This window comes from Arvicola amphibius, chromosome X, assembly GCF_903992535.2.
Source record: "Arvicola amphibius chromosome X, mArvAmp1.2, whole genome shotgun sequence".
Lineage (NCBI taxonomy): Eukaryota > Metazoa > Chordata > Mammalia > Rodentia > Cricetidae > Arvicola > Arvicola amphibius.
This window is the reverse complement of record NC_052065.1, coordinates 101148755-101176337: the sequence shown is the minus strand read 5'-3', so window position 1 is coordinate 101176337 and position 27583 is coordinate 101148755. Positions and strand designations below refer to the sequence as shown.

Sequence of the window (27583 nt, the reverse complement as noted above, 5' to 3'; positions counted from 1 at the left end):
CAACTTCTTGCACTTTTTAAAAAACCCTTCTGAGTCCAGTTAGCATTGCCTATATGTGTATGAGTGCGGGAGCATCTACTGCAGCATGGATAGCCTCTCAGGTGCTATATATCTGAAAAAAAAGACTCTCCCTTCCATAGCAGCAATCAAGTACCAATAGCTCCTCAGATAAGGGTGGGACTTTATGATCCCCTCCCACATGCATGCTAGGAACACTCCATCATTCTTTGTGTTGTTGTTGTTTGCTTTTTGAGACAGAGTTTCTCTGTGTAACAGCTCTGGTTGTCCTACAACTAGCTCTGTAGACCAGACCTTGAACTCACAGTGATCTGCATTTCTCTCCCTCCTTAGCGCTGGGATCAAAGCCATGCACTTCATTCTTAAATGGACTGTTGAAAGCCACTTTAAATCTATTGTGGTTACAAACAGGAGGTAAATACGTTAAAAAATAAAGTCAAAGCTGGCCATGAAGGCTGATGCCTGTAATCCTAATAGTCAGGAGGCTGAGGCAAAAGCACTGTAAATTCCAGGCTAGACTAGGCTAGGCTTTTGATACAAAAGCCTTCTGAGTCCAGTCATGAATTGTCACTTGGAAGAATTTCTTTCCACGCTCTCAGGGCCCCAAAGTTTCTAGAAAGCCTTTCTTCCAAGTTGTCTTAGAATTGGTGTGGTATGAAACTTTGGATGAAACAGACTATGAGGAAGAGAGGGAGGGAAGGTGAGAGAGAGAGAGAGAGAGAGAGAGAGAGAGAGAGAGAGAGAGAGAACCAGAGCCAGCCAGAACATGTGCACATGATCTCTGCTTCTGGTGTGGTATGAAACTCACTAATGAAACTGACGGTTGCCAAATGAGCCACATTCCAGGGTGACCAGATCTCTTTTCCTGAAGCTATGTCAATGGGATTTTTTAACAGAGGCCCCAAACACCTCTTAGGTCTTCTTTCCTCTTCAATGGCAGCCCATGGTCCCTCCAAATCTTTGGGCCTCCTAAGGTATTCCTCCCAGATATCAAGGTCCTTAAGGAGCTTAGAGTTTGCAAAGCCCAGAATATGCAACTGAATGGGACTGTGGGATCTCAAGGGAAGGTCTCCTGGTATCATTTAGAATGACTAGTGGGGAAAATATTGCCAGTTGTAAGAAAGTATCCCCCCCCACCCCCAGCTAGCCACAATAAACCTCCCTGTAGTGGGACAGCAGAGCTTGTGGGGATAGAAAGAGAGAGAACACTCACTGGCTTTTTTTGACAGAGGAGGGATCTGAGGAGGAGCAGAAATAGGAAGAAAAATACATCCCAAAATCCCAAAGCAAAAGCAGGGCTGTCCCCAAGGCCCGATATGAAGGAGCTAATGGGAAACAGCTTCTTGGAGGGTGGAGAGCAGAATTCAGGAACTTCTGGGATAGGGCCACTGAAGAGGGGGCTGGAGGAAGCTGGTTTATTGAGACCAGCTGTAGCTCCTCAATCTCAGAGATCTTTGGACTCTGCCCTGGGGCAGGCTCACACCCTACTCCAAGCCACAAGAAACCAGCACAGGTTGCCCGGGCAGCCTGAGGCGCCTCTGCCCTCTGTGGCTTCCCTGACTCCTCTGAAACAAAAGATTAGGGAAGGATCTTCATCCAGCAGCAGGACACAGCCGTCAACCTTGCCTGCTCCTGCCCAGGAAAGGCCAGGAGGAAGAGGCCACAAAACAAGCCAGTCCTCTCCCCAGTCCCTTGATCTTCTCATCGTCAGCATCTGGAGAGCCAATGGCTCAAGCCCACTGGCACTGCTACCCCTGGCTTGTTCTCCTCTGTGGTATGTGCACCCCACCCTCCCCTGGCAGGCAGCTCTGATCTTTCCTCCCCTTAGGAAACTTTGGAGTGAAAGATAGGACTCAGGTTACCTCTTTTCTCTTTGTCACCCTGTCTTGAAGAAAAGGCCCCCTGCAGAGCCTTCATGATTTGATTTGTATCACGTCTTGCTGGTATCTTTGCACCCCATGACAAAATTATTGTGGCACTCATTGGGTTCATGACTTTTTTCTTTTTATAAAAAGACGACTGCAGTAAGGACCGTGCAGAAGGGAGACAGGTGGGGCTAGAGATTTAGAACCTGTGAGCACTGGAGTACTTGTTGCCCCGAAAGTTACTAAGAGGAATCCTTGAAGGCCCAAGGATGGATAATTCTTGCTAAACCGACTTAACAGGATTCTTGCTGAAGGCAGGGTAATCAGGTATCAATGATGGGTGTGTGTGTGTGTGTGTGTGTGTGTGTGTGTATGTGTGTGTGTGTTATCTGATCTACTTTTGAAAGTGATCAGATATTGAAGGGTGGAGGTTCTCTCTACACTGATTTAGCAGAATTCTCTCTAAGACAGAAAAGGCCTGGTAGGACAGGGCAGGTACAAAAGGTCAGTGTTGAGGTCTTGTTGAGAAAAGAGACCAACGGAAGAATGTTACATAACATCTATGAGGCCCTGTTTGTTTCCAAACAGGTACCCAGTTCAGTTCCCCACCGCTATCCCTGGTCCTGGGGAAATCTATTTGTTCTCTGTCAGCAGTACCTGCTCATTAGTTCAGCATCCGGCGAATGGGGGATCTCATTGGTACCATCCCTGTGCCAGAGAACAGAGAGAGGGGGGAGATCTTGGTGTTCAGAGGAACGTGAATTGCTTAGGTCCTGCTTCCTATGTCCGCACCTTTAGCGCTGCCATTTTGCTAGAGAGCTGCTTCTGCAGAACCAGGGGTTTGTTTTCTTAGATTAATTTCTTAGATTTCCTTTGTGTCTATGAGGCCAAGGCATTCAAGCAGGGCATTCCTGAAGCCACTCCCTGTACTCAGTCCTCCAAGATCTTCAGGGAAATATGCGCCCTAAGTGCCGAGAGGTGGAAAGGAGGAAATAAGTGTAAGAGGTCCCTGGACTTTCAGGTCAGGAAGGATCTCTAACCCAGGCCTCCTGCACACAGCCCCAGAGCTAAGGGGATACAGCTCAGTGCCTAGCTTACAGTAGGCACTTAAAACCTTTTGTTAAGTGAATATTGGGGTGCTTTCTTAGGATCATACCAAATTTGCTACAGAGCCCAAACTGGAAACCACATTTCTATATACTGTGACCCTTTCATGGCATGCCCGCTCCACACCTACACACTTTCCAGGACCATTTCTGATGCGGACCTAGTGAAAAGATGGGAAGGGAACCCCTATTTCTTTGGTGGTGCTGAGAACTAAAAGTGAATTTTTTTTTAGTTCTTTGAAGTATGCAAATGCTTTACCACTGAGCCAAACTGTCAATGCCACCCTCCTTAGATGGTCTGGGTTCAAAACTCCATCTAAGCACTGATTCACTGTGGCAAAACCTGGACAAATTATAAAACCTACCTGGACCTTGACTTCTTCTATCATAGAAGAGGTATAATTAGACATTTCTCAAAGGGTTGTCACAACTAACAAAGGAGATACAGTTGTAACCAACTGACAATAAAACTTCATTCTGGGAAATAGAGCAGTAGGCAATTTTTTGTTACATGCCAACATGGAATGTACTTTAAAAACTCAGGTGGCACCTGGGAGTTGTTGGTGCGCATCTTTAATCCCAGCACTTGGGAGGCAGAGACAGGCGGATTTCTATGAGTTCAAGGCCAGCCTGGTCTACAAAGAGAGTTCCAGGATAGCCAGGACTGTTTTCACAGAGAAACCCTGTCCCCCCCCCCAAAAAAAACCAAACATTGCTGAGCTCATTTTTATTTTGTTTTGCATTAACTTTTGAGATGGGTTCTCATGTAGCTCTGGCTGCCTCCAAACTTGCGACACAGCCAAAGGTAGTCTTAAAGTCCTGCCTCTACCTCCCCAGCATTGGTAATACGGGCATCCAATGCTATGCTCAACTGGAAATTATTGAATTCCGTATCTGGCACACAGTAGGAGTTCTTGAAACGCTGCTTCACCTTTCCCTGCCAGGTGATGATGTTGGATTAGGATGGATTGCTATCTTGTGTTTAATGGAAGCCTAGAATAGTAAGCAGCGCCTTGGACTGTAAGAAAGGGTGCAAGTGACCCTTGTGTTTAAATAAATCGTATGCATGCACACATGAAAGCAGAGGTGATTATTTATCAATGCTTTCTATGGCATTTCAAAGAAAATTCGATTTTACACTTTATTCAATTGTCCCACTTTACTAGACCCTGAAAAGACAATTAGATTAGAAGGGGAAAAAAGATGTAATGAATACAAGCCCATTCAAAAGTGGCAATCACTTGTCAATGAGCATGACCCAAGGTGCCATCCTGTTCAGCCTGATTTGCCATGAAATGTGATTATTTTTAGTCTCAAGTAGAGCTGGCCAGCATGGTGCATTTCAAGGGATACAGGTTGTGCCGGCTGAGGGAAGATGTCCCTCCTCTCTGTAAGAGCTCTCTGGTCCCCAAATAACCCTAGGTTTGTCTCCTATTTCCTAGCATGTGCCTGGAGTTACCCACAAGCTGGGTCCCTTGGAAGAGAAGATGTGAGAAACTGTTCAAGCAACCCTCCGGTGAGGCCTTGGCCCCATCCCCACATACCCCTCCCACCCGTCATTTTCTCCATCCCCTAGTGGCCAGTTGCTGGCCTCTCCTACAGGCTTTCTTCTGAGTTTTGCACTCTGGGGCCCCTGTTTCTTATTAAAGTCCACCAGCAGCGGCTCGGGTATCTAACATACTCAATACGGGTGTTCTACTCCTCAGACCCACTGATTGCCACAGCTTTTTGGCTTCTGCCTTGGCCTGGGGCTGGGGAGCTTCCATGAGGAGGGAGGGAAAGAGGGTGGATAGTGGGAGAGACCTCTAACTGACTTCTAACTGAGGCTAGGCAGAGGCAAGGAAGGAAATGGAAGGAATAAAAATAGAAATTCTAGAGCAAGGGTTCTCAACCTGAGGATCATGACCATTGAAAAACATATTTCTGTTGGTCTTAGGGACTGAGATACCACTCGGTAACAAAATTGCAGGTACAAAGTAGCAATAAAAATGTTCGGTTAAGGGTTCCTGAGACCATCGGAAATATGTTTTCCAATAGTCACGACCCACAGGTTGAGAACCGCTGTTCTAGAGGGACCCTGGGAAGAAGGAAGCACAGAAGGAGGGAGGGAGCCAGGGAGCCAGGGAGCTAGAAGATCTAGCTACAAAGCAAAAGAGGGAGGGCAAGGTTGGCAATGGAAAGCCAAAGGGAAGAAAGTGGCCAACTTCACGGCTGGCCTCTAAAGCAATTGTTCCAACAACAGAGGGTAAAGAACTCCAGGCAGGCGTGGGTTCCAAAGTGTGAGGAAGTGGGCAAGCTCCAGTAGTAGTCTGAGGCACAGGGGAAACATAGAACATCTGCATGTAATAGTGACTTAGAAGGCCACAAGGGCCAGCAAGTGAATGAGCAAGCCACAACACTTTCATATTCAAACAAATCTGGATCTCCTGTCCAGGAGAAGGCAAAGAAAACAAACAAGAAAAAAAAAACATGGTTTTCATTTGAACGACAAAAGGCCTTCTAAAGAAATATCTGGTTTGAAGAGGATCTTTCTGGAACATGTCACAAACGCAGGGGTACTATTTGGGGTCAACGGGTAACTACTGGAAAAGCAGGGTTGCTGGATGAAAAACAGAACACTTGATATCATTTAAATTTCAGGAGATAATATTTTGGTATTAAAGTGTGCTCCAAATGGTGCATGGAACATACTTATATAAGTATGATCCCTTACTTAGCTGAAAGTCAAACCTAACCAGATAGGTGCCCTGGACTTTTTTTCATTAAATCTGGCAACTGAGCTCTCAAAATATTTCCAAAGGGATTGCCCATAGCCTGTCCTGGGACCAGGGATGAAACCCCCGTAGATTTCATCCACACAACCAGTGAACATTCAGGTCCCTTAATTGTCAAGAAGGGTCTTTCTTCAAGCTCTGCAATACCTCCATCTCTACTTTCCTTAGGCTTCTTAATCTAGACTAACAAATACTAACAGCTGCCACCCCCATCCCTTCTCTGGTTTTGTTTTTGTTTTGAGAAAGGGTTTCACTGTAGTCCTGGCTATCCTGGTACTCACTCTGTAGAAGAGGCTGGCCTTGAACTCACAGAGATCCACCTGCCTCTGCCTCAGCCACTATACCTGGCTGACCCTTCGTTCTTTTGTTTGTTTGTTTGTTTGTTTTGTTTTGTTTTGTTGTTGCTTTTGTTTTTCAAGACAAGGTTTCTCTGTGTAGCCCTGGTTGTATTGGAACTCACTCTGTAGACCAAGCTGGCCTCAAACTCACGGAGATGCCGCTGCCTCTGCCTCCCAAGAGCTGGGATTAAAGGCATGCACCATCACTACTTGGTAACTCCAAGATTTAATATAGCCTAAATACCCCTAAACGGACCCTAAGGAGAAGCTGGGGACTGCCTTAGAGGCAAAGTCCTAGGTGCCATTTACTTTTAAGCAATGTGTATGCTTCAATGTCTTCCTGTTATCGGTCAGTTCCTGCCAGTTAGTGCGGTCAACACAACAATGAGGCTTGCGGCCCTCCGCCAGCAGATCCAGGCCTGGAATCTCTCTGCCTACATCATCCCAGACACAGATGCACACATGGTGAGAACCACCTCTTTTCCCTTTCACCCTCTCCTTCTCCCAGACTTGGGCTTGTTGGCCTCTAAGAACAAGCCACAACCAAGAGGCTAGCAAGAGTTGGAAGCTGAAGACGGAGAAAGCATTTCCCAGTGAAAAGGTTGAGACTGGAAAGCTCACTCATACTAGTTTAAGGTCAACTGAAAGAACATACTTCTCTCCATTGGAGGAAAGACAGGGCCTCTAGAAATGACATTATAAAAACAACTTTGGGGCTAGAGAGATGGTGTGCATGCACACACACACACACACACACACACACACACACACACTGTTGAAAATTAAAACAATTTCAGAAGAGATTTTGACACTTCCCAGATGACAGCTCCGGAAAGAATGGGCCTGGAAGAATTCTAAGCTCCCTCCTGGTCCAGGCTGCCTTAGACCCTGCTGGGTAATGACCCAGAGTGCTAGACTATACAAGCGTGGGGAGAAGACTAAGGGGAGAGAACAGACAGAAGCCAAGGTGCCGGTCTGTACATGACCTACTTTCCCCAAATAGCAGGGCAGCCTACCCAGCCTACCCTTTCCCACCAGTAGCCCTGCCTCTACCTCATCTAGCTCCTCACCAGCCAGCATGTTCAAGGTCAATGTGTCTGCTTCAATTAATTTCTGACCTGCTGGGGATGCTTAAGAAGTTTGACTAAGTATCCAAACTTCTTTCAACCAAAATAACAACCGATGTATCTTCAAGGATGAGAAGCAACAAAGTCATCTCCCGGTATCCACAGTCCAAAGGAATGAACGATGTTTCAACTCCCTTATATAAAATGACATAGTGTTTGCATATAATAAAGTCATAGCCTTCAGTGTGCTTTAAATCATCTTTAGAAGGCTTATAATACCTAATACAATTCAAATGCTATATAAATGCTACCTACCATACAGTTCCCCTTAGGGAATAATGACAATAAAAGCATATACCAAATACTGTACCATTTTTCCAATATTTTTCACCAAGGCCAAGGTTAACAGAGGCTACAGATGCAGACTTCATGGATATGGATGTCTAACTGGCCCATGGTGTGTGTAAAGCCCAGGGCAGAAGTTCTTTATGGAGTACCCAATGTAGTGTGATAGACTCAGGAGGAAGACATGATATTTGAAGGGGAATACCAAGAGGCATGGCCCAAGACCATACTGAATTTGCATTATGATCCTGGTGGTACATTTTGTAGAACAATCTGGTGTGACCAAGTTCAGTGCCACGCTGTGGACTTGACACCAAGAGACACACTTTTTGAAAGGCAAGGAAGCTGGTATGCTGAAGGAGTCACAAAAGCTTCCTAGAAGAAGGGCCAGGTGTGGCAAGACAGGGAAAAACTCAATGCAGTTGGGGCCTTCCACTGGGCACGAGGAAAGCTAATGATGCTGTTGTTGACTTCCTAGAGCGAGTATATTGGCAAACATGATGAGAGGCGAACGTGGATTTCAGGCTTCTCGGGGACCGCAGGTAACAGCTGTTGCCCACTCTCGTCTCTTCTGTTGTTAGACCTGACCTTATCATAGGGGACCTAGTATGGCCAGTTCCTCAGCAACCAGGACCACGGGCTGGTGTTCATTCTCATTCTCCCTCATGAACCCAGCACGTTTCCCAGGGCAAATATCTGATACCCCCGTGGCCACACTTCTGCACAGGAGCTGGCCCTCCTGGCTTCCTTCCATGTTCTGCTGCCTCTGCCACAGCCAGGCCCACTGCCGGGCTCCTTGGACCTGGCTTCTGAAGCAATTGCTACTTACACATCTCTTGAAAAGAAACCTGCTCATCCTTTTACATAATATCTCATTTGGAATAAAATTTTTACTTGATAGGAGTTTTTTTTTTTTCAGACAAGATCACTCTACAAGGCCAAATGAGACAGAAATATGGAGGTTCTTAATGCTGCCTTGTCTCGGGTTCTGCAGGGTCATCCTATCCTGATCCCTTAACTAAAGGCAGTTTTTTTTTTTTGTTGATCTTCACACAGTCTTTCCTGAGCCTCAAGGTGCTCTGCCTCCCCCATTATGAGCCCTTACTCTCTCTACCACAGCTGTACCCATCTCTCCCCCCCCCCCAGCCCTCAGTTAGGCACCTAGTCCGATGTCTTTATCAGCCCCCATCCTTCCGGAGAACACTATGTGCAGCCTTAGCTCCATTGGGCCGGCAGAAGTCAACCCAATTCTTTTCCTACTCAACGTTTTACAGGCCTTCTATAGGGGCCTACGACACAAACCAGAGCTGGTTTGCCGGCAGCGCTCTCTCGGAAAGTTTCCCCCAAGCATGCCTCTTGAACATCTCCTACCTCTGTTCCTCCCAGTGGAGGAGAGAAGCTCATTCTAAAGGTCCCTGTGACAGAGCCTGTACTACACTACACACCCAACAAAGTCACGCCCCTCACTGTCATCTTCGCCCTCACCACTAGACTTCTCCACTCTGCTGCAGGTGTTGCTGTGGTGACCATGAGGAAGGCAGCTCTCTGGACCGATAGTCGCTACTGGACTCAGGCCGAGAGGCAGATGGACTGCAACTGGGAACTCCATAGGGAAGGTAGAAGGCCCACATTGATTTGTCCCCTGAGCCCTGGACCCTAGACTAGGTTTGGGGAAAATACAGGTGAGTGGCTGTCTGCAAGGCCATACTTGGCTCCTGTGGGAAGTGCAGGACGAGGGAATCTCTGATCTTTGAGCAAATATAAAGAATGCATGCGGCAAAACTGTCGCAGACAGAAGTCTAGCTATGGGGTCTGATGCTGGTCTGGGAAGTGACTTTTGTGCTCCCTCCCATCTTATCTTGTAGGTAACATTCCTTCCTGGGTCCTTGCTGAAGTCCCTGCTGAAGGGCGAGTGGGCTTTGACCCCTTCCTCTTGTCTGTTGGTATGTTTTTTTTCTCAGTCTCTGAATTTGTGTGAGCTGCCAAGGAGGGTGGCTCAGCCTCCTGGGAGGTACACAAATGTATTTGCTTAGAAAGAGGTGCAATATGGCCACAGGGTATCTTGAAGTTGTGCCTGTAGAAATATTTGACAACAAAGAAATATTCATGCATTGTGTAATTAAAATATGCCAAAATAATGAATACATACTTTACCAAGAAAGTAATGAATGCCAAAAGTCAACCTAGAAGACTTGGAATAATTAAGATCCAGTGGGTAAATAAACATGTCTGGATCTCCTTGACCCCAGAATCATCCCTGGGTCCTGGGACTCTACCAATTATGATATTTGGGATCTCTTAGAAAACATTTTCTAGAAGGTAGCTTAGAAGGGTAAAAATTGTAGAGAGGGCCTTTGAGAAAAACAGGATCCCATAGAAAATAGTTCCCCAAGTTCTGGGGCCCCAGACAGCTGGACAGCCTGTACCATCAAAGACAGACTTCATGAATAGACACTGAAACATCCAAGCTAACTTCTTTGTTGGCCCATCCAAAGCCCCGAACATTACCCTTCCTCCAAATGGTGACATTCATTCCTAATAAAATTGGTATGTACCTTACAGGGACTGTCCCCAGTCACTGACTCTTTAAAAAAACAGATTAGGGTTCTTGCCTAGCATCCACAAGGCCCTGGATTTGATCCCTAGTGCTGGAACTGGGAGTGGGGCCGAGAAGGGTGAGATTAGCAAGTTGACAGTGGACAGTATTGAGGTGGAGCAGGACAATTACATTTGGAAAGCAGGAAGAGATAGATGGAAGACTTGCTGAGAAGAAGAGATATGCATTTCAGAGTACCTAGAGCCTAGGACAGACAGGCTTTGGACAGCTCGAGCCATAGGAGCCAAGCAAAGGCAGGGCTGCAGGATTAACTTTGCTTCTATCAGTTTTCCTTGAGTTGTAAACGGACAAGGGGCTAGTGACACCTTCCTGTCTTTGCAGATAACTGGGAGGATATTAATCTGGAAATCAAAGGCTCCAAAAGACACCTGGTATCCGTTACAACCAACCTTGTGGACCTGGCATGGGGGTCAGAGAGGCCCCCATTGCCAAGCCAACCTATTTATGCCCTGCCAGAAGAATTTACAGGTGATTCCATAAGCCTATTGTCCTTCCCCACCTGTACAAAGGTTTCTCCCAGCATGGGTCCCCGGTGCTGCTGCCTGTGTTTTTCCTTGAAAATATCAGTAACCAAGGCAACAAAGTAATGGTTGACAAACTACCTGAGATACTTGGTTAAAATGTAGAATTTCTTTGTCTCTCTCCTCACCGAGTCCAAAGGTGCTCAGGCTATATTTAGAAAATACAGAAATGAGCAGTATTAGGGTTAGAAGAAAGAGGCAGCAGAAAGGGAGGAAAGGAAAGAGTTGAAGAAAGTTTGACAACAAAAATAACCTTTCTTTTAAAATAAATTGTTTCAGGTTTTGTTTTTTATTTGTTTGGGTTTTTTTTTTTTTTGGACATCAGTAGTATTTTTTTATGTGTATAGGTGCCTGCATGTTGTCTGTGTATCGCGTGCATACAGAGCTTGTGGGGTCCAGAAAAGGGTGTCAGATTCCCTGGGACTGGAGTTACACATGGTTGTGTGTTGCCGTGTGGTGCTGGAAATCGAATCCACATCCTCTTGAGAGAACAATCAGTACTTATACTGTTGAGCCCTCTTCAACCATCACCCCACTCTGCCCCCCCACCACCAAAAAAAAACTTCCTTAAGAGACAAGGCTCATGATTTTAGTTGTTTATCTGGTAGTGGGAACTGATGGAGTCATTTGGCCCTTTACTTCTGGTTTTACTCTAAGGAGAAATTTAGATTTAGGACACAACTGACTTGGACAGAAGAAACAAATGAGTAAGTTCATTGTCAGCCTGCAGCACAGAAGAGGGTTAACAAAAGAAGGTTAACCGACCCAGAAAATTCTCACATCTGTAACTATGACCTCATTGGCACTATCTTAATCTGATATAAAAGATCAGTTTGCGTTACGATTTTTGTAAGCAATAACTAAATCCTGACCAAGGCCAGGGGGCCGATTATGAATCAGGATCTTGGTCACTAACTACTTTTCCTCGTTGGAAATTCTGAATGGGCCAGTGGAGTTGCATTTCTCGTCACATTGAGCAATCTGAGAAGCCCCTTTCCACATACAATCCCAGATATTACTTCTGATTTAGAGAGGAGTCAGGAAAGCAGGAGGGGAATTTCAAAATCGTGGCTCTGATGAAACAAGCAGGAGCGCTGTCCAACCTCTTTTTGTGTTGCCGTGTACCTGGCAGAATCATCTTTGTGCATACCCTGGCTTAGTTCTGAAAGAGCCTGGCTAGCTATGAGTATTTGATCATAAAAACCACTCACCTTCCTCAGACATCAAAGGCCACCATGGTGCCGGGAAAGGTGAGGATAAAAGGACTTTGAAAAAAAGGCTCCCAGGGATTGGGACAGAAGTCACATGAATTTTGTCACTTCCCATAAACTAGGAGATGCTAAGGCATCACTACTCTTCAAGGAAAAGCCACTTGGAGTCAGAGTTCATCCCAGAAGCCAAAGAACAGAGTTAAGTTTCAAGACCCCTAGACAAAAATGTATTTTCCTCATTTCCACTACCAAATAAACAACGAAAATTATGGGCCTTTTCTCTTAAGAAAGTTTTTCTTCGGGGTAGAGGGAGCAGAAATGGGGTGATGCCTGAAGAGGGCTCAACAGCAAGTGTACTGGTTGCTTTTTCTAGATGTGGGTTTGAATCCCGGCACCCACAAGGCAACTCACAACCATGTGTAACTCCAGTCCCAGGGAATCTGACACCCTTTTCTGGACCCCACAAGCTCTGTATGAACGTGATACACGGACAACATGCAGGCAAAACATCCATACACATACACAGCCACCCTGACTATCATGTGGGTTGCTCAAAGTTCCAGCTTTGACACCAGAGTAGCGCTACTCTGTCCCCACAGGGCTGAGAGCTTTTTCCTCATGTGTAGGTTTTAAAGGTGCAGTGAAGAGGTAAAGCTGGCCACTCACACACCAGACCATTTATATGTGGTTTTGTTTTCTCAAAATGGATCGTATGCACACATCTTTCTTTTTGTGATTTATAAGTTGCTGGGGGGGGGGGTTGGTTTTATTTTGGTTTGGTTCTAAGACAGGGTCTCACTCTGCAGACTGACGTTAAACTTACTCTATTGCCTCAAACTCACAGTGATGCTCCTGTCTCAGCCTCCCAAGTGCTAGGATTAGAGGCATGAGCCACAATACCAAGAAATGCTCATGAATTTTAATCATAATTTGAAGTGAAAGGAGCCACATCTTGTATGATTCCATTCATATGAAACACCCAGCATTGGCAACTCCACAGAGACAGAAAACAGATTAGAGAGTTCCTGGGGCTGGAAGGAGAGGAAATGGGGAGTGACTCCTTAATGGGTACAAGGTTTCCTTTGGGGATGCTGAGAATGTTTGAGAATTAGATACTGGCAACGGTTGCACAATAGTGCAAATGGACTGAAAGCCAGCTGAACTGTGTACTTTATGGAGGCTAAAATGATAAATTTTATGTCTTTTTTATCAGACTGAAACAAACCTAAGAAGTATAAATACCCAAAGTTTTTGCTTCTAGTTTAACCCATTTGCATAAAGTTTTTAATAGCACTGTTATCATGCCTGTATCTGGGCCCAAGCAGGAGTCTTGATGCTTATGACATTCTGCCAATTTTTCCCCAGTGCTGTTTAGAGAGAGACTTTATGTGCCTTGGAGAAGGCAGACATAGGAGATGAAAAATGAACTCCTGGAATCCAGATAGATACATGCATTCTAGAAAGGACAGTACTGGACAAACTTTGAAGACCACTTAAAAGACTGAAAATGTTAATAGAAGAGTTTAGTATTTGTTCAGATTAGGACTGTGGGCCAGCCCCATCACAAAGACATGAGTTCAAATCTCAGCTCCACCTCTTCAGCAATGAAACTCTGGGCAAGCGACTTTACCTCTCTGAAGCCTTACGTTTCTTATCTGGAAGATGGTACCTGTAAGAATTCAAACGATGCCCAAGAAGGATTTAGTCCAGTATCTATGACTTTCTGAATGCTGGCGTTACCACAGGGAAGTCTTCTCTCCCTTTGCCTATCTAGAGCAGCTCTTCTGTTCCTTCTTTACATTTATTGACAGGTCAAAAAAAAGCAGTGTGAGACTTAGCTAATGCCCTTCTTCAGCTTTACAAATGTCAATCCACTTGATCTTTGTAGCAAACCAATTGAGGTAGATACTACTGTTACAATATACCTTCATCTGACAGATGTGCAAAATGAGGCACTGAGGTGTCAAGGAATTTGCCCAAGATCATACCCAGCTACTAAATAGCAGAACAATTATTGGAGCTTCATCTGGGCCCAAGGTCCACATCATTAATAATCCAACTATTTGAAGATAGAATTCTATTGTTTTGGGAAACATAGCAAGTTGGAGTAGTTCAGTCATTGAGAACTGACCCAAAGTTCAAGGCCATTGGTTCCATCTCCTCTACCAGAAGAAAAAAAAAGGAAAACTACTACCCTTAGGGTGTTTCCCAGGAGCCCTGTGCCAAAGACAAGGTGTGTCATTCATACTCTTTTTGGGTTCCTTTGCTTCTAGGGAGCACTTGGCAGGAAAAAGTATCCACTATCCGAAGCTACATGAAGAACCATACCACCCCTTCACCAACTGCTGTCCTTCTGTCAGCACTTGATGAGACAGCCTGTGAGTGGGGATTTGGGAGTGCAAGTGGGTCCTGTAGTCCCAAGCATCCTCCTGGGCCTTGCAGCATACAGCTCTTCCTGAAACAGCAACATATTCACCAGTTGCTATATGAGCTCCACTGTCATGGACCATAGGAACTCAGAGGGGGAAGGGAGTAGCTTCTCAGGGCTGCAGAATAAGGAGGCCAGGGAGCTCCAAGCAAGCGGGGCAAGCCCATGGGCCACCCAAGAAATGGACTGAGCAGAACAACACGGTGATTCTGTCTCCTTAGGGGGAAGAAAGCCTGCAAAGCCACCAGCAGCCCTGGCTGTCATCCGGGCCACTCAAAATCCCAGCTTTGACAGCCAGAGTAACCCTACTCTGTCCCCACATGGCTAAGGGCTTTCTGCTCAGTTCCTATGGTTGGGCTGCACACACTTGGAGGTTGCACCAATAATGTTTGCTGAATGTCACCTATCTACATTTTATGGGGGGGGGGGAGAAATCCATAGCTCTCTTAAGCATCTCAAAGATCTCTAAGAAGATTGAGAAGCAACCAGAGGCAAATGCCACAAGCATCTTGTAGCCAAAGCAAACAGTGGAACATAGTGGTCAGAAATGCCTGTCCCCATAAAGAATGGCCTCAAAAAGTCCCATCAATTTTTTGTTCCAGGGCTCTTCAACCTTCGTAGCAGTGACATCCCCTATAACCCCTTCTTCTACTCCTACACGCTGCTCACGGACTCGTCTATCAGGTAGCTTCTCCTCAACTTCCTGTTGTAAATTTCCTCCAACCTCCCACTCTATCCAATACCTCTGGCCTCACAACCTTCAGGAGCAGACTTCTTTGGGAGACCTCCCATGGGCTATTCTTAACCCCTTTGGGCTTAACTTTGGGCTCCCTATGCTGACTTCCTGGGACCTTTGGAATCAAAGGGCTGATATATGCCTCTGGTTCCTTGTGTTGTCCCTTGGTAGGGAGGCACTCAGGACCCTCCCCACCTTTCTTCTCCACCCAGGTTGTTTGTCAACAAGAGTCGCTTTAGCCTCGAGACCCTCCAATACCTGAACACAAACTGCACATCCTCCATGTGTGTACAGCTTGAGGACTACAGTCAAGTTCGCGAGAGTGTGAAAGCCTATGCCTCGGGCGATGTGATGATCTTGATTGGTATCAGCTATACCAACTATGGGCTCTATGAAGTCATACCCAAGGTAGGTTTGCCAGTCACTGGCTTCCTTCTGCTATAGGCATGGCAACTGTCAACTTAAAATGGGGTCCCTCAGCCATTGGGCCAGCTAGCCAGTCAGCAAATGTGCGCGGCGTACCCTTGTAGGCCTCACTGCCAGAAGGCTGAGGAAGAGGAGGGCGGTGAGGAGGCAGGGGTGTCTGTCCACAGAGCCCGTACAGTTGCAGAAGCTAGACAAAGAGCAGCCTGATCTAGAAGAAGCTTTGGAGTCAGCCGAACTTGATACTACCCAGAGCTCTTTTCCTAAGCGCCATGCAGAGACCTTAAATCTCTGTTCCTTTAAAAATAGCCCCGAAGTTGAGCACTTGTGAGAGTTGCTGTGTGCGTTCAAGGAGATAGTACTTGTAATGTCTGGGGCTGACATAGGACATGCTTGGGATCTGGTACCTGCTCTGATACATACAAGGCACTTCCGCTGCTAGAACAACCTTTGGACTGCAGCATGCCTGCTGGTACCAGGACAGTATTCATCAAGGAAACCTACATGTGAGAGAGATGAGGAAAGACCTGCATATCCACAAAGTAGCCAAAGGAGAGGGCAAAGCTGTGAAAGAGATCAGCTTGTCTCACAGGCTTGCCTCAGCTGGGTCCTCTCTGTCCTTTGTAAACACTGCTTATCCCAGGTGGTGCTTCTAGTCCATCTTTTGGTCCTTGCTTCCAACAGGAGAAACTCATTATAAACATATACTCCCCAGTAATGGAAGTGAAGGCTGTGAAGAACAGCAAGGAGCAGGCCCTCCTGAAGGCCAGTCACGTAAGTCTCCATGGCATGGGCCTTTTGGGAGGTCTGTCTGGTGGGTTAACCTTCCAGAGAAAAGCCTGAAGAAGACTCTCAGTGAAAACAAGGAGCACCCAACAAATGTCTATATTTATATCTATATAGATGTGCTGATATTAAATGTGGTTACGTGCATTGCTTTGAACACTCCCTGTGCTTAATCAGTGCTAGCTGTAATGAGTTCCTGCCTGGCAGGAGGATAGCTCACTTTTCAGAATGTTCTTAACGTTAGGATCAAAGCCCTCATTTTGAAAGAATTTTTCTTAAAGAAAAATTTTAACATACACTACAGTAGAGAAAATAGCCTACGAGTCCCCATTAACCAGTTTCAACAACCATCAAGTCCTGCCCAATGCTGTTTCATCGGTAAACACCCCCCTCCGGTGCATGACCCTCCCCTTCCACCCCTTGCTGCTGGATTATTTTAAAACAAATCCCACACATCCTATCTTTGCGGCAGTCGGCGCTTCAGTAAGTATTTCTAAAGATAAGAACGCTTTTAAAAACATGAGCACACTCTGATTAGATATAAACATTAACGAGAATCCTTCCCTATCCAGTAGCCAGTGAAATTGGCCTGTTTTAAAGCCCTCAATCCCCAGGCAGCTATCTGATCTTCTTCCCTGAGTGAGTAGACAGCCACTGTGGCCTGCTTCAGCCACTGTTGTGTTTTCTGCTTCAGGTGCGGGATGCCGTGGTTGTGATCCAGTACTTGGTCTGGTTGGAGAAGAACGTGCCCAAAGGCACAGTGGATGAGTTTTCTGGGGCAGAATACATTGATGACTTGCGATGGTACAGGACTTATTATCTTTTGGTGCACGGGGGTAGGGAAGTGAGGAGTAATTAGTCCCCTTAGGAGGAAGAAAGATCCCGCTTGTATTTGGAAGTGAGATTGACAGGTTCGTGGGTGGTCTGGGAGCTGTGCAGGGGGTGTTGGGAGACATTCCCCAGCCCTGCTGGAAGCAGGACAACCCAACAGCACCCCCTAGCGACTGCCTCAGACGCAGCTTGCTCTCCCTAGGAAAGGCTGGCCTGGAGGGGGCAGGGCTGGAGCTCTTGGGAGCTTCGAGTAAGGAGAAGGCTTCCTGAGGTAGCTTGTGGTACCATCTAGGTTTGAGGTACAAGACATAGCACACGGATAGGATGTTTTTCAGACACAGGGAACTACCTCTTCCGTAAGTAAAATGGAGACAGAGGGCCAAGAATTGGTATCCATGATTTTTCTCTTCCCTGTACTTGAATGCTCTCTCCGTGTCACAGGACAGAGCTTGGAGTCAGATGGAGTCAGGCTGGGATGAAGGGAGCTGGGCCTTCTTTTGCTGTATAAGCTATCCCAGCCACAGCTTAGTCCCAGGATCATTCTCTGCTCATGCCTCACATTGCCCTGCCTAGGAAAGAAAACTTCTCCTCTGGACCCAGTTTTGAAACCATCTCTGCTAGTGGCCTGAATGCTGCCCTGGCCCATTACAGGTACTTGAGAACAAAGAATTTTCTAGAGGACTTGTGAGCAGGGGTCGTGGTTGTGAACACAGAGAGACTGGGGTGGGAAGGAGGTACTCTGACCTCTGGGTCAACATTTAGGATGTGGGGCCTTCAGGACTGTGGATGGTCAAGGAAGGAACTACTTCCGTGTTCAGAATCTCCTTAAATTTAAAAGGCCGGAGTGTGACTTTTCCCTAAAAGGCTGGGACTTGGAAAGGGTTGTCTTTAAGGTTTAAGGAAAGCATAGATGCTGTTTGAAGCTTTTCTTTCTTTCTTTCTTTTTGTGAGTTATTTCTGTTATCCCTTTGTCTGAGATAGTTTTATTGCTTTTTGTTTTGAGACAAGGTCTCACGTAGCCCAGGCTAGCCTCAAAGTCTCTATGTAGTCAAGATTGGATCTTACCGCCTGATCTTCCTGCCTCTGTCTTTTTAAGTGCTGGATTGCAGGTATACACGGCCACAACTTGCTGGAGGTGGGGTTTTGCTTTGTAGCTCAGGCTGGCCAGGAATTTATAATCCTCCTGGGTAACTTCTGTGATTGCAGCCATGATTAATACCACCTAAGACCCCACAGAAGAAGGCCTGTCCACTTAACCTCCACCAACCATAGTGAGTCCAAAAGAGTAAATTAGTCTGGATACTTGGTCCCATAGAAAGCAAACCATGGTAGGCCTGCCTGATTAAAGCATGAAGGGACAAGGAGACCAGATGTATCAGGTTGGCCTGGGCATGACAGAAAAGGGGTCAGATACCCTCTTGAGAAAGACCTAGTGTGTCTAAGAATTCCCTTCCCTGCTGCTGTCTCCCAAGCTTTGCCCATGAAAGCCAGAAAGTGGCAGAGTAGGCATACCTCAGCCCTATCCATGAAGTTCCCGCTCTTCCTGTGCCCTTGCTCCTTGGGGCCCTCTTGGATACATCAAGAAGTTAGGGAGAAAGAGAGCTCAAGCCCAGCACCTCTCTGCTTTGCTGAGGGCCTTCTGCAAGTCCCTTGCCTCTGTTGGGCTTGTTCTGTTGTGAACAGAGATGGCTGAGCCACATAACCTCTGAGACCCTTAGCTCCCCGTCCCTGGGGACCCAGGGCTTGCTTGACCACATACTGGACAAACAAGTGTGGTTGAGGACAGCAGCTGTATTTGGAGCCAAGTGCTTTCCCGGGGTCCTTTGGGAGACAGTTATTTCCCCAGAGCAGAGAGCCTAAAGGCTAGGTCCCAAGCGGGGAAGGAATTCTTCTGTTTCTCCTCATTCCCCATCCTCACGTTCACCCTGTTTGTCCAGTGCAGGGTTCAGATTCTCCCCTCTCAGTGTTCATTCTCGTCCCCAGCCCAACCAAAGAGCTGCACAGCAAGCTGTCCTCAGATGAGATGTATCTGGTGGATTCCGGAGGGCAATACTGGTACGTACACTCCATTATACCTTGGCCTAGCTCTCAACTCAGACATCCTGGGCTTCCAGGGACAGCCTAAAGCTGGCTTTCCTGTGCCATAGGTCTTCATTTGATTAAAAGCACAGCCCTGCATTGAATGAGCCCTGAGCAACCTCCTCACGTTCCCCCTAGGGGTGTCTGCACAGTAGAAAATACACAGAGATCAGAACAATGGGGGCACTCATGCAGCACCTGTGTGGGAATTAGCAAAAGACTCTACTTGCTTAAGTCCTTTTTTTTTTCAAGTCGGCAAACTAGTTACGCAGATCTGCCTGGCTGCACGGACATGAATACCCATTTTCTCACCCACTCATGCAAGCCCGAGACTCAGCCTGCATCAGGGCCATCGGCCCCATCCCGTTCCCAGTGGCAACATGAGTGGCCATCTGAGGTTGGAGGTGGAGGCCGATGAAAGAAGTAAACCCTTTAGCTGTGATTCTCTTGTCCGTCATCGACCTATACAATTCGATGTGACGGTCAAACTGAATAAGCTACGTATCCCTTCAAAATGTGTGGCTAAGCACTTGGTTGCATCAGGTTTCTATCTTGTGGGAAGAACGAATGCACTAAGGACGGAGGCTCTTGTTTATCACACAGCTCTTGGGGAGCCAGCTCGCCATGTGCTCAGCGTAGCAGCCTGTATTATCTCTAGTTTGATGCTGTGTGAACTTGAGGTGGCCGCAAAGAGGAAGTAAATTTGTGGGGGCGTATTGGGTTGGCGCATGCTCGGAAGAGGGTAAGGTAGGGAAATAGTCACCTCACTTCCTCTTCTCTCCTGAGGAAGAAGTTCCCCCACACCCCATGACCTACTCTCAAGAAACCCCAGAGCCCTGGGATGGGTATGCTTAGTGGCAGCCTGGGGAGAGCACTAGAGCTAGTGATTGGGAGTTGGACCTGCTAGCTCTGGCTTCACTTCTATGGAAATCCGAGCCATGTTCATAGCAAAGAACATCTTGGGAGGAGTCAACATTTTCTCCAGCCTGGCTTTACCAAATCTTGGAAAGGGAGATGGTCTCACAGCTTAATGACTAAAGTGAGGCCATCTTTAGGAAGGAGACCAGCTCAGCTGTCCTCAGGAGAGTGGCAGAAGTGTCCTATAGATGACAAACGGCAGTGATTATGGGAGTGTTAGGATAATGTCCCTTCTCTGAACCTCAGTCTCCCCATCTGTAATTTATAAGAGACAGAGAGAGAGAGAGAGAGAGAGAGAGAGAGAGAGAGAGAGAGAGAGAGAGAGAGAGAGAGAGCTCAACAAAGAACATAGATCTTTTACCTTAAGAACTCTGCTAAGTCTCTGTGGTGCATGGATGCTGAGGTATGATTCTGATGGTGGTGCCTATCCTCCCTCCCCACTCCCTTCCAGCCAGCCATCTTGCTTTCCAACATGATCTTACTGTGTGACCCAGGCTGGCTTTCCATCGCAACCTTCCTACCTCAACCTCCTGCATGCTGGGATTAACAAGCATGTACCACCGAGTCTGGTTCTCTATCTTCCTTTTGCTTCCCGCCATGTCCTATTCCAGCCCGAGCACTCAAACCCCAGTAGAGCAAACAGTAGAAACTACATGGGAAGCATGTGACCCTTGCCCCTCCTCATGAGTGCTCAGTAGAGTCGGACGTGTTAGTTCCCTTTCTCCACAGGGATGGGACCACAGATATCACCAGAACAGTACATTGGGGAACCCCTACTGCCTTCCAAAAGGTAAGTACTAGACCCCAATTTCTCTGTTCAGTTTCCCCCAAGTGATCACTTCAAGAGCCCTTTCAAATTGAGGGAGTAAAACTGAGGCTCAGAGAGGTTACATAATTTGTCCAAGGTCACACAACAAGTTCCAGGAAAACCGGTGCAAAGTCGGGGCCACCACCAAGTCCTCAAGCCATACATGTCTTCTTGTCATGTTAATTCATGAGTGCACAGATGTTGGCCAGCTGTGTGTTCAGCCTTCACTCTCCAAAAGGGAAAGCTATCTCTAATGGAGGAAAATGGCAGCAGACCCCTCCGAGGAGCTAGAGCAGATCTGAAAACAGTGGAACCTGGGACAGTGGCAAGGGCCGGTGGGCCAGGGAGCTGCTTACCTCCAGCCAGCAGGCTGGGAACAGAGAGGAGGAGGGCCTGTTGCACATGCCGCCAGTAGCTCATCGGCTAGCATATTGAGGAGTCTGCTTCTTCAGAGCCCTAGATGGGAAGCCAGTGCGGGAGTATGGGGAAAGGAAGTGACCACATGGCCACTAGTAGTGACCAGAACAGGTCACCATTGCCCATCTGTCTCCCCCAACAGGAAGCCTGTCCCGTCACATGATCAGGCCCAACCCAACCTTTAGGCCTTAGGAAAACTAAAGAAAGTTGCTAAGACATGGTGGTACGTACGGGGGAAGTAGAGAGACAGGAAAAATTGACTGTTCAAAGCCAAGCTTAGCTACATAGAAAATTGAAAGTGTGAGGGATACAGGAGTAACCAGGCTAACTGCTTGCGCATTTGCCCATTGCCATATACTCATGGTCAGTCTCCTTCATCCTACAGCTTCAGGAACCAGGTACCATTAGCATACTATTAAATATGTGGAAACCATATGAGAGAGAGCCAGACGCAATGGTGCACGCCCTTAATCCCAGCACTCCAGAGACAGATGCAGACAGATTTCTGAGGTCGAGGCCAGCCTGGTCAACAGAGTGAGTTCCAGGACAGCCAGAGCTGAACAGAGGAACAGAGAAACCCTATCTCAGAGAGAGAGAGAGAGAGAGAGAGAGAGAGAGAGAGAGAGAGAGAGAGAGAGAGAGAGAGAGACTGTGAGTGGCCAAGCCACGATTCTAGACTTGATGAAAAAGACCTGCCTGCCACCCACTCAGTCACTCCCTCTCTGAGCATGTCTTCAGCACATGGGAATGACCCCATACATCAGCCTAAGAGAAACAAGGAGTTGGCCCCAGCTTTGGGAACACCTTCTTCCCTCACCTTCCTTTTGGTCATCTTCCAAAATCTGGGTGACTACACAAGAGAATGTCTCCTGTTCCTGGGCCTGGGCCTCCATTCTCACCTGCTCCCAGACCAAGCAGCTGGGAGCTCCCTGGCTCCTCCTCTCGTCCTCCACAGTACCTCTTCCTCCTCTCTCCTCCCCAGGAGGCATATACACGTGTGCTGATGGGAAACATCGATCTGTCCAGAATCATCTTTCCTGCTGCTACATCAGGTAAATTTCAGAAACCAGACTGGACCCCAGACCCTCCAGGCAGGCTCTGAGTTTATGGGATTCAGATGGCTATCCCGGGAGGCTATGGAATACCCCATCCCTCTCACATAAATGAGAAAATCTAACCAAGAGAGATGACTTGCCCAGGGTCCTTCATAGGATTAGTGGAAGCACTGGGCCTAGTGCCCAGGCCTCCTGCCTCTTAATCCAGTGCTGTCACTCAGAGGCAGGGGAGGTCAGTGCTCACAGGAGTCATATACAGTTCTTGGAGGAAGTCATAAATGCTCAGGCCTAACTCATGAGGAGACATGTCAGTAGATTCGTCAGTCCAGATGATGAGTCCAGTGTACAGAATGCTAGAGATAGTGAGGGGTCAGGCTGGGCTGCTCCGGAGACACTGGCTTCATCCATCAGCCCTTCTCCATCCCACCTCAGTGTCCTCTCCAGAGCCCTTTTCCTCAGGTACCACCCTAGAAGTTGAGTAGGAAAGGCCATGGTGAACAGTCTAAGGTCCAACCAATAGTCCAGAAGCAACCTCTTTTCTCTTTCAGGGAGACTGTTGGATGTTTTAGCTCGAAAAGCCTTGTGGGAAGTTGGGCTCAGTTATGGTCATGGGACAGGTCATGGCATTGGCAACTTCCTCTGTGTGCATGAGTGTAAGTATCTTCTCAGCTATACTTGATTGGACCGTTTCCTAGAAGATAGAGCCTTCCAAGCCACCCAAGGTCACCCTGGTGGGAATGATGCTCCAAATGCTAAATGAAGAATATTGCCTATGGGCATTCCAGAGAGAGAACCAAGGTCTGCTGGCTAAATGGCATATACCCCAGGGAAATAAAAGACCAAGCCTTTCTGGAGTATGCCAGTTCCAAATGTGACAAGTCCTTCCAGATGTACCCAGGAAGCCTCCCACCAATTACCTGTTCTCCCCAGCACCTGCTCACTTCCAAGCTGGTGACACACAGAGCTGAAACCATATTTCTATCTTCCTTCCCAGGGCCAGTGGGATTCCAGTCAAACAACATCGCCATGAACAAGGGCATGTTCACTTCCATTGGTATGGTTCTTGAGTCCTCAACCCCACTACCCCTTCCCAGAGTGAAGCAATTTGGGGAAGGCAGTTCATATGCACCCATCTTTAGGGATCACGCTGAGCATAGGCTTAGCCCCAGCTTTCTTTCCTAAATCTAGACCCAAATGGCTATCACATCTTTACTCCAAGCTTGCTCTGCCCATACCCTTGGTTTAGACCATCTTATGCAACACAAAGCTGTCCCTGAACTCATCCTATAGCCGAAGCTGGCCTTAAGTCCCTGATCTCTTATTTCCACTTCTCCCAGTATTAGAACTACAAGCATGTGCCACCCCTCCTGGATTTTCATAATTCTCTTTTTGTCCTTGGGAAATGGTTTCCAGGCATACCCCCAGACTATGGGGCTGTCCATCATGTGCTGGAGTAATAGGACAATGGTCCACACAATGGGATCTTTGGTCTTTCCTGTTAGACGACAAGGGAGGGAGGGTGAGGCCAAGTTATACCTGAGATGATCTGAGGCCTAGCATCTAACAAGTTGTGGGGCTGCCAGGGCCAAAGCCACAGGCAACCAGGCCGCCAGGCTCTGCAGTTACTTGAAAATTGGTGCAGGCAACCTGGGCATGGGTCCCTCTCACCCATTGCTTAATGTCATTAGCATCTCTGTGTGTCTCTCTCAGAACCTGGATACTACCAGGATGGGGAGTTTGGAATCCGTCTTGAAGATGTGGCCCTTGTGGTAGAAGCAAAGACCAAGGTAAAGTGCCATGGGCCAGACACATGGACAGCTTGTTTCTGGGAGTAATGGAGAGGAATGGGAGTAAGGAAGGCCAAAGGAGAAGGGCATTTGATGTACAAGTATGAATTTATCTAAAGTCTTTCTTGGTTCCTTAAGAATTCTACAAATCTGTTTCTCAGGCTGCACATTGGAATCATCTGGGAATCTGGTTTTTTGTTTTGTTTTGTTTTTTGTCTTTTTAGATATCAGTGCCAGGCCCCACTCCAGACCAAGCGAATCAGTATCCCTGTCCTAAACCAGTGGTTCTCAGTGCAAATAATAATCACCAGGGGAGATTGTTAGAAATAAGGATTTGATATTATAGCAACCAACAAGATGAAATACCTGGATATAAACTTTAAAAGACTTACACAGAGAAACTCTGCTAAGGGACATAAAAAAGATTTAAGTAAATGGTGCTCTCTGGGAAGCAGTCTTGATATTATGAACATACTATTCTCCCTAAATTAATCTATAAATCCACGACAACCTCAATTTCAGTGTTAAGTGGATAGTTTTGTGACTTTACCAATGATAGTAAAGTTTATTTGTGAAAATAAATATGCAAAATAGCTAGGTAGCTAGGGGAAAAATTGAAAGCTTGAGGAGCAATAAGGCAAACTAGCCCTGTCCAATCCTACCATAAACTAACGCAACAAAAACAAGTTGGGACTGGAGATGAAACAGACAGCAGGAATAATGAAACAAAACCCAGAAATAAACCTCTAATTCACATAAACATGGGGCATTAGCTGATGCTTCACCACAGGAGGGAAGAGAGAAATCACTCTACAAATAGGCAAGGGAATACGTGATTGATCATTGTGGGGAGTAAACAAAATGACATCATGGTTATAGCAAATAAAACCCCAGATGGACCAAAGAGGTTTTGTTATCACACAGTCATTGCATGAAATCGGGGGTATCGTGTACTTTGATCAGCTCCCTCCTCCTGCTTGCTGCCAGATAAACTGAAGTCTCGTGGTGAACAATAGAACCACTAAGACCCAGAAGAAAACCTATGTGAGTTCATTTATAATCATGAGTGGAAAAGGATCTTTCTTTAAAAGACCCAGAAGTGATGGGGGAAACAGTTCATAGCTAAGTTAAATAGAAAATGTCTGTATGAAAATCATAGCATAACCAAAATCAAAAGTCCTGTTTCAAGTATAATATGTGCAACAAAGAAAGAATAAATATCCTTAATTTTACTGTGAACTCCTACAAGATCAAACTGGGTGGCAAGGGCAACGGACAACAATCTAATGCATGTGAAAAGATGCCCAACTGCATCCTTAAATGTGTATAAATCAAAGCAGCAATAGAATAGCATATCATTCCCCTGGGTTTACTACTAAGTAAAAGAGGAGGAAGGGACAGAAGTATTGTATGGTAGGATCCACTTTGTGTGACTCTTTAAAACTTGTGTATAAAGTTACATACAGTCACCAGGTTAGTAGAAATTAGAGGCTTTGATAATACCCAGTGCTGGTGAGTAGGTAGTATGATGAACACCCTCATTCTCTGTTGAGGGAAGTATATGTTGGTGCAAACTTGGTGGAGGAGAGTGTAACGATATCTGTCAAAATGCCCATTAAAGTTTCTGTGCTTGTGTCTCAGCTGTCCCTCCACCAGATATGAAATATCCGGATATAGTCCCAAAAGTTCATCAAGATGTTTACATAGTGTTAGCAACTTGTAGCATTGATCGTAATAGTAAAAAAAAATGCAAATATCTCCCAAACCCATGACTAGTTAAGTAAATCAGGATATATCCCCATACTTTAGACTTTTATATATCCATTTTTAAAAATGAAGTAGATCTTAGGACTGGAGAGATGACTTAGCAGTTAAGAGTATTTGCTGCTACTATAGAGTGCCCAGGTCCAGTTCCCAGCATCCACATGGACGTTCATAACCGTCTGGGATTCTAGTTCCTTGGGCTCTTATACCCTTTTCTGGCATCTGTGGGCACTGTGATGTGACTCGGTTATAGTCCTGGGTTTGATCCTCAGTACCAAATGTATTGGACCTTCTGGCTGGCACGTTCCTTCTATCCTACTAAGGAGTTAGAGGGAGGAGGATCAAAAGTTCAGGGTCAGATTCTGCTATGCTATATAGTGAGTTTGAAGACAGCCTAGGCAAGAGGAGACCCTATCTAGAAAGATGGGAGGAGAGAGAAAGAGGTAGGTAGATATCAAGTAACATTAATAGATTGTTTAAACATTTAAATATAGGTTCTAAGGCCCTTAGAGAGTCTACCTCCAGTGGGTCTTGGAAGTTGTCCTTGCAACCCAAATATTTAATGTGCTCCCTATACACTGGTTGATGCCCACAGTTTGAGAATCAGACATGAGTCTAATCTAAATTTCAAGAACCAGGAAGGAAGCAGTGAAGCCTGGTGCTGAGTAGTGAACAAGAGGACTGGCCAAGGGCTGGGACTCTGGAAGGCTCAAACCTAGCCACAGTGTCCCAAGTTGGCAAGGGTCAGTTCCCTGCACGCCTGGCTTCGGAGTGCAGTGTTCCCTTGCTGCCGTCAGCTGGTCTTTCAAGCACCCTCATTTTCTTGCTTGCTCACCTTCTCTATGGACTTTCAGTACCCAGGGGACTACCTGACTTTTGAAGTGGTGTCCTTTGTACCCTATGACCGAAACCTCATCGATGTCAGCCTGCTATCCCCGGAGCAGGTAAGTGTCGTTAGCGCTGCTTGATCTTCAGGCAGCTGTCTAGGCCTCTCTCGCCTCTCTTCTCCCTACTCCAAGGACTTCTGCCCTTCACCAGGAAGATCCATATTGTGGCACCTTAGGTACTCACTGGGGGCATATCTTCCCAGCTTGTCAGAGATCCCAAACCTTCTAGGACCTTCTAGTCAGATCAGCATGCCCCAACTCAGTAAACCCCTAGGGACCCTGGGACTGGGCTTTTGAGCTCTGCCACCAAAAGGCATAGAATGATATGCAGTTCCTTCACCGCTCTGCCCCCACCTCCTCTTTTGTAAAATGGGGATAACTACTCTCCTTCATTTCTACTCCTGTGCCAGGCAGCAGCCTCCTCTCCATGAGCATCACTGTACTATTAAGCAATCACCATGGAACACAGTCTCTGGAAAGCCCCAGAAAAATAGCAGAGGCCTAAAAGTGGCTGGGACCCTAGTCCATCTGGTACCATAGCAGGGGACCAGATGGTACCAAGGCCTCCTCTCTTGGCAGCTTAGCTCAAACCCACTTCCCTTTGCAGCTCCAGTACCTGAATCGCTATTACCAGACCATTCGCGAGAAGGTTGGCCCAGAACTGCAGCGTCGCCAGCTGCTGGAGGAGCTTGCATGGCTGGAGGAGCACACAAAACCCCTATCAGCCATGGCCCCTCATACCACCTCCTTGGCCTCTTTGTGGGTAGCCTCCACTCTTGCTATCCTCAGCTGGAGTAACTAG

At 46.7% G+C, this 27583-nt stretch overlaps 1 protein-coding gene across 1 annotated transcript; it reads left to right on the top strand.

The window, feature by feature from the left end:
- The first annotated feature begins 1743 nt into the window (after positions 1 to 1743).
- Positions 1744 to 27583, top strand: Xpnpep2 (X-prolyl aminopeptidase 2). Its single transcript, XM_038317103.1, has 21 exons — positions 1744 to 1792; positions 4432 to 4505; positions 6456 to 6566; positions 7992 to 8055; positions 9025 to 9129; positions 9379 to 9456; positions 10452 to 10598; positions 14136 to 14240; positions 14893 to 14974; positions 15239 to 15434; positions 16134 to 16223; positions 16930 to 17039; positions 17640 to 17717; positions 19050 to 19121; positions 20793 to 20853; positions 22271 to 22340; positions 22892 to 22996; positions 23338 to 23397; positions 24054 to 24130; positions 26749 to 26838; positions 27389 to 27583. The coding sequence occupies exons 1-21, from the start codon at positions 1744 to 1746 to the stop codon at positions 27581 to 27583; spliced, it is 2019 nt and encodes a 672-aa protein (XP_038173031.1).

What these genes read in the sequence shown, in the direction of transcription:
- Xpnpep2 (XM_038317103.1), top strand. Translation starts at nt 1,744, where the DNA reads ATGGCTCAAGCCCACTGGCACTGCTACCCCTGGCTTGTTCTCCTCTGT. An exon ending in AGCACTTGATGAGACAGCCT is followed by an intron (nt 14,241 to 14,892) that starts GTGAGTGGGGAT and finishes TTTTTGTTCCAG; the next exon opens with GGCTCTTCAACCTTCGTAGC. An exon ending in GGGCATGTTCACTTCCATTG is followed by an intron (nt 23,398 to 24,053) that starts GTATGGTTCTTG and finishes TGTCTCTCTCAG; the next exon opens with AACCTGGATACTACCAGGAT.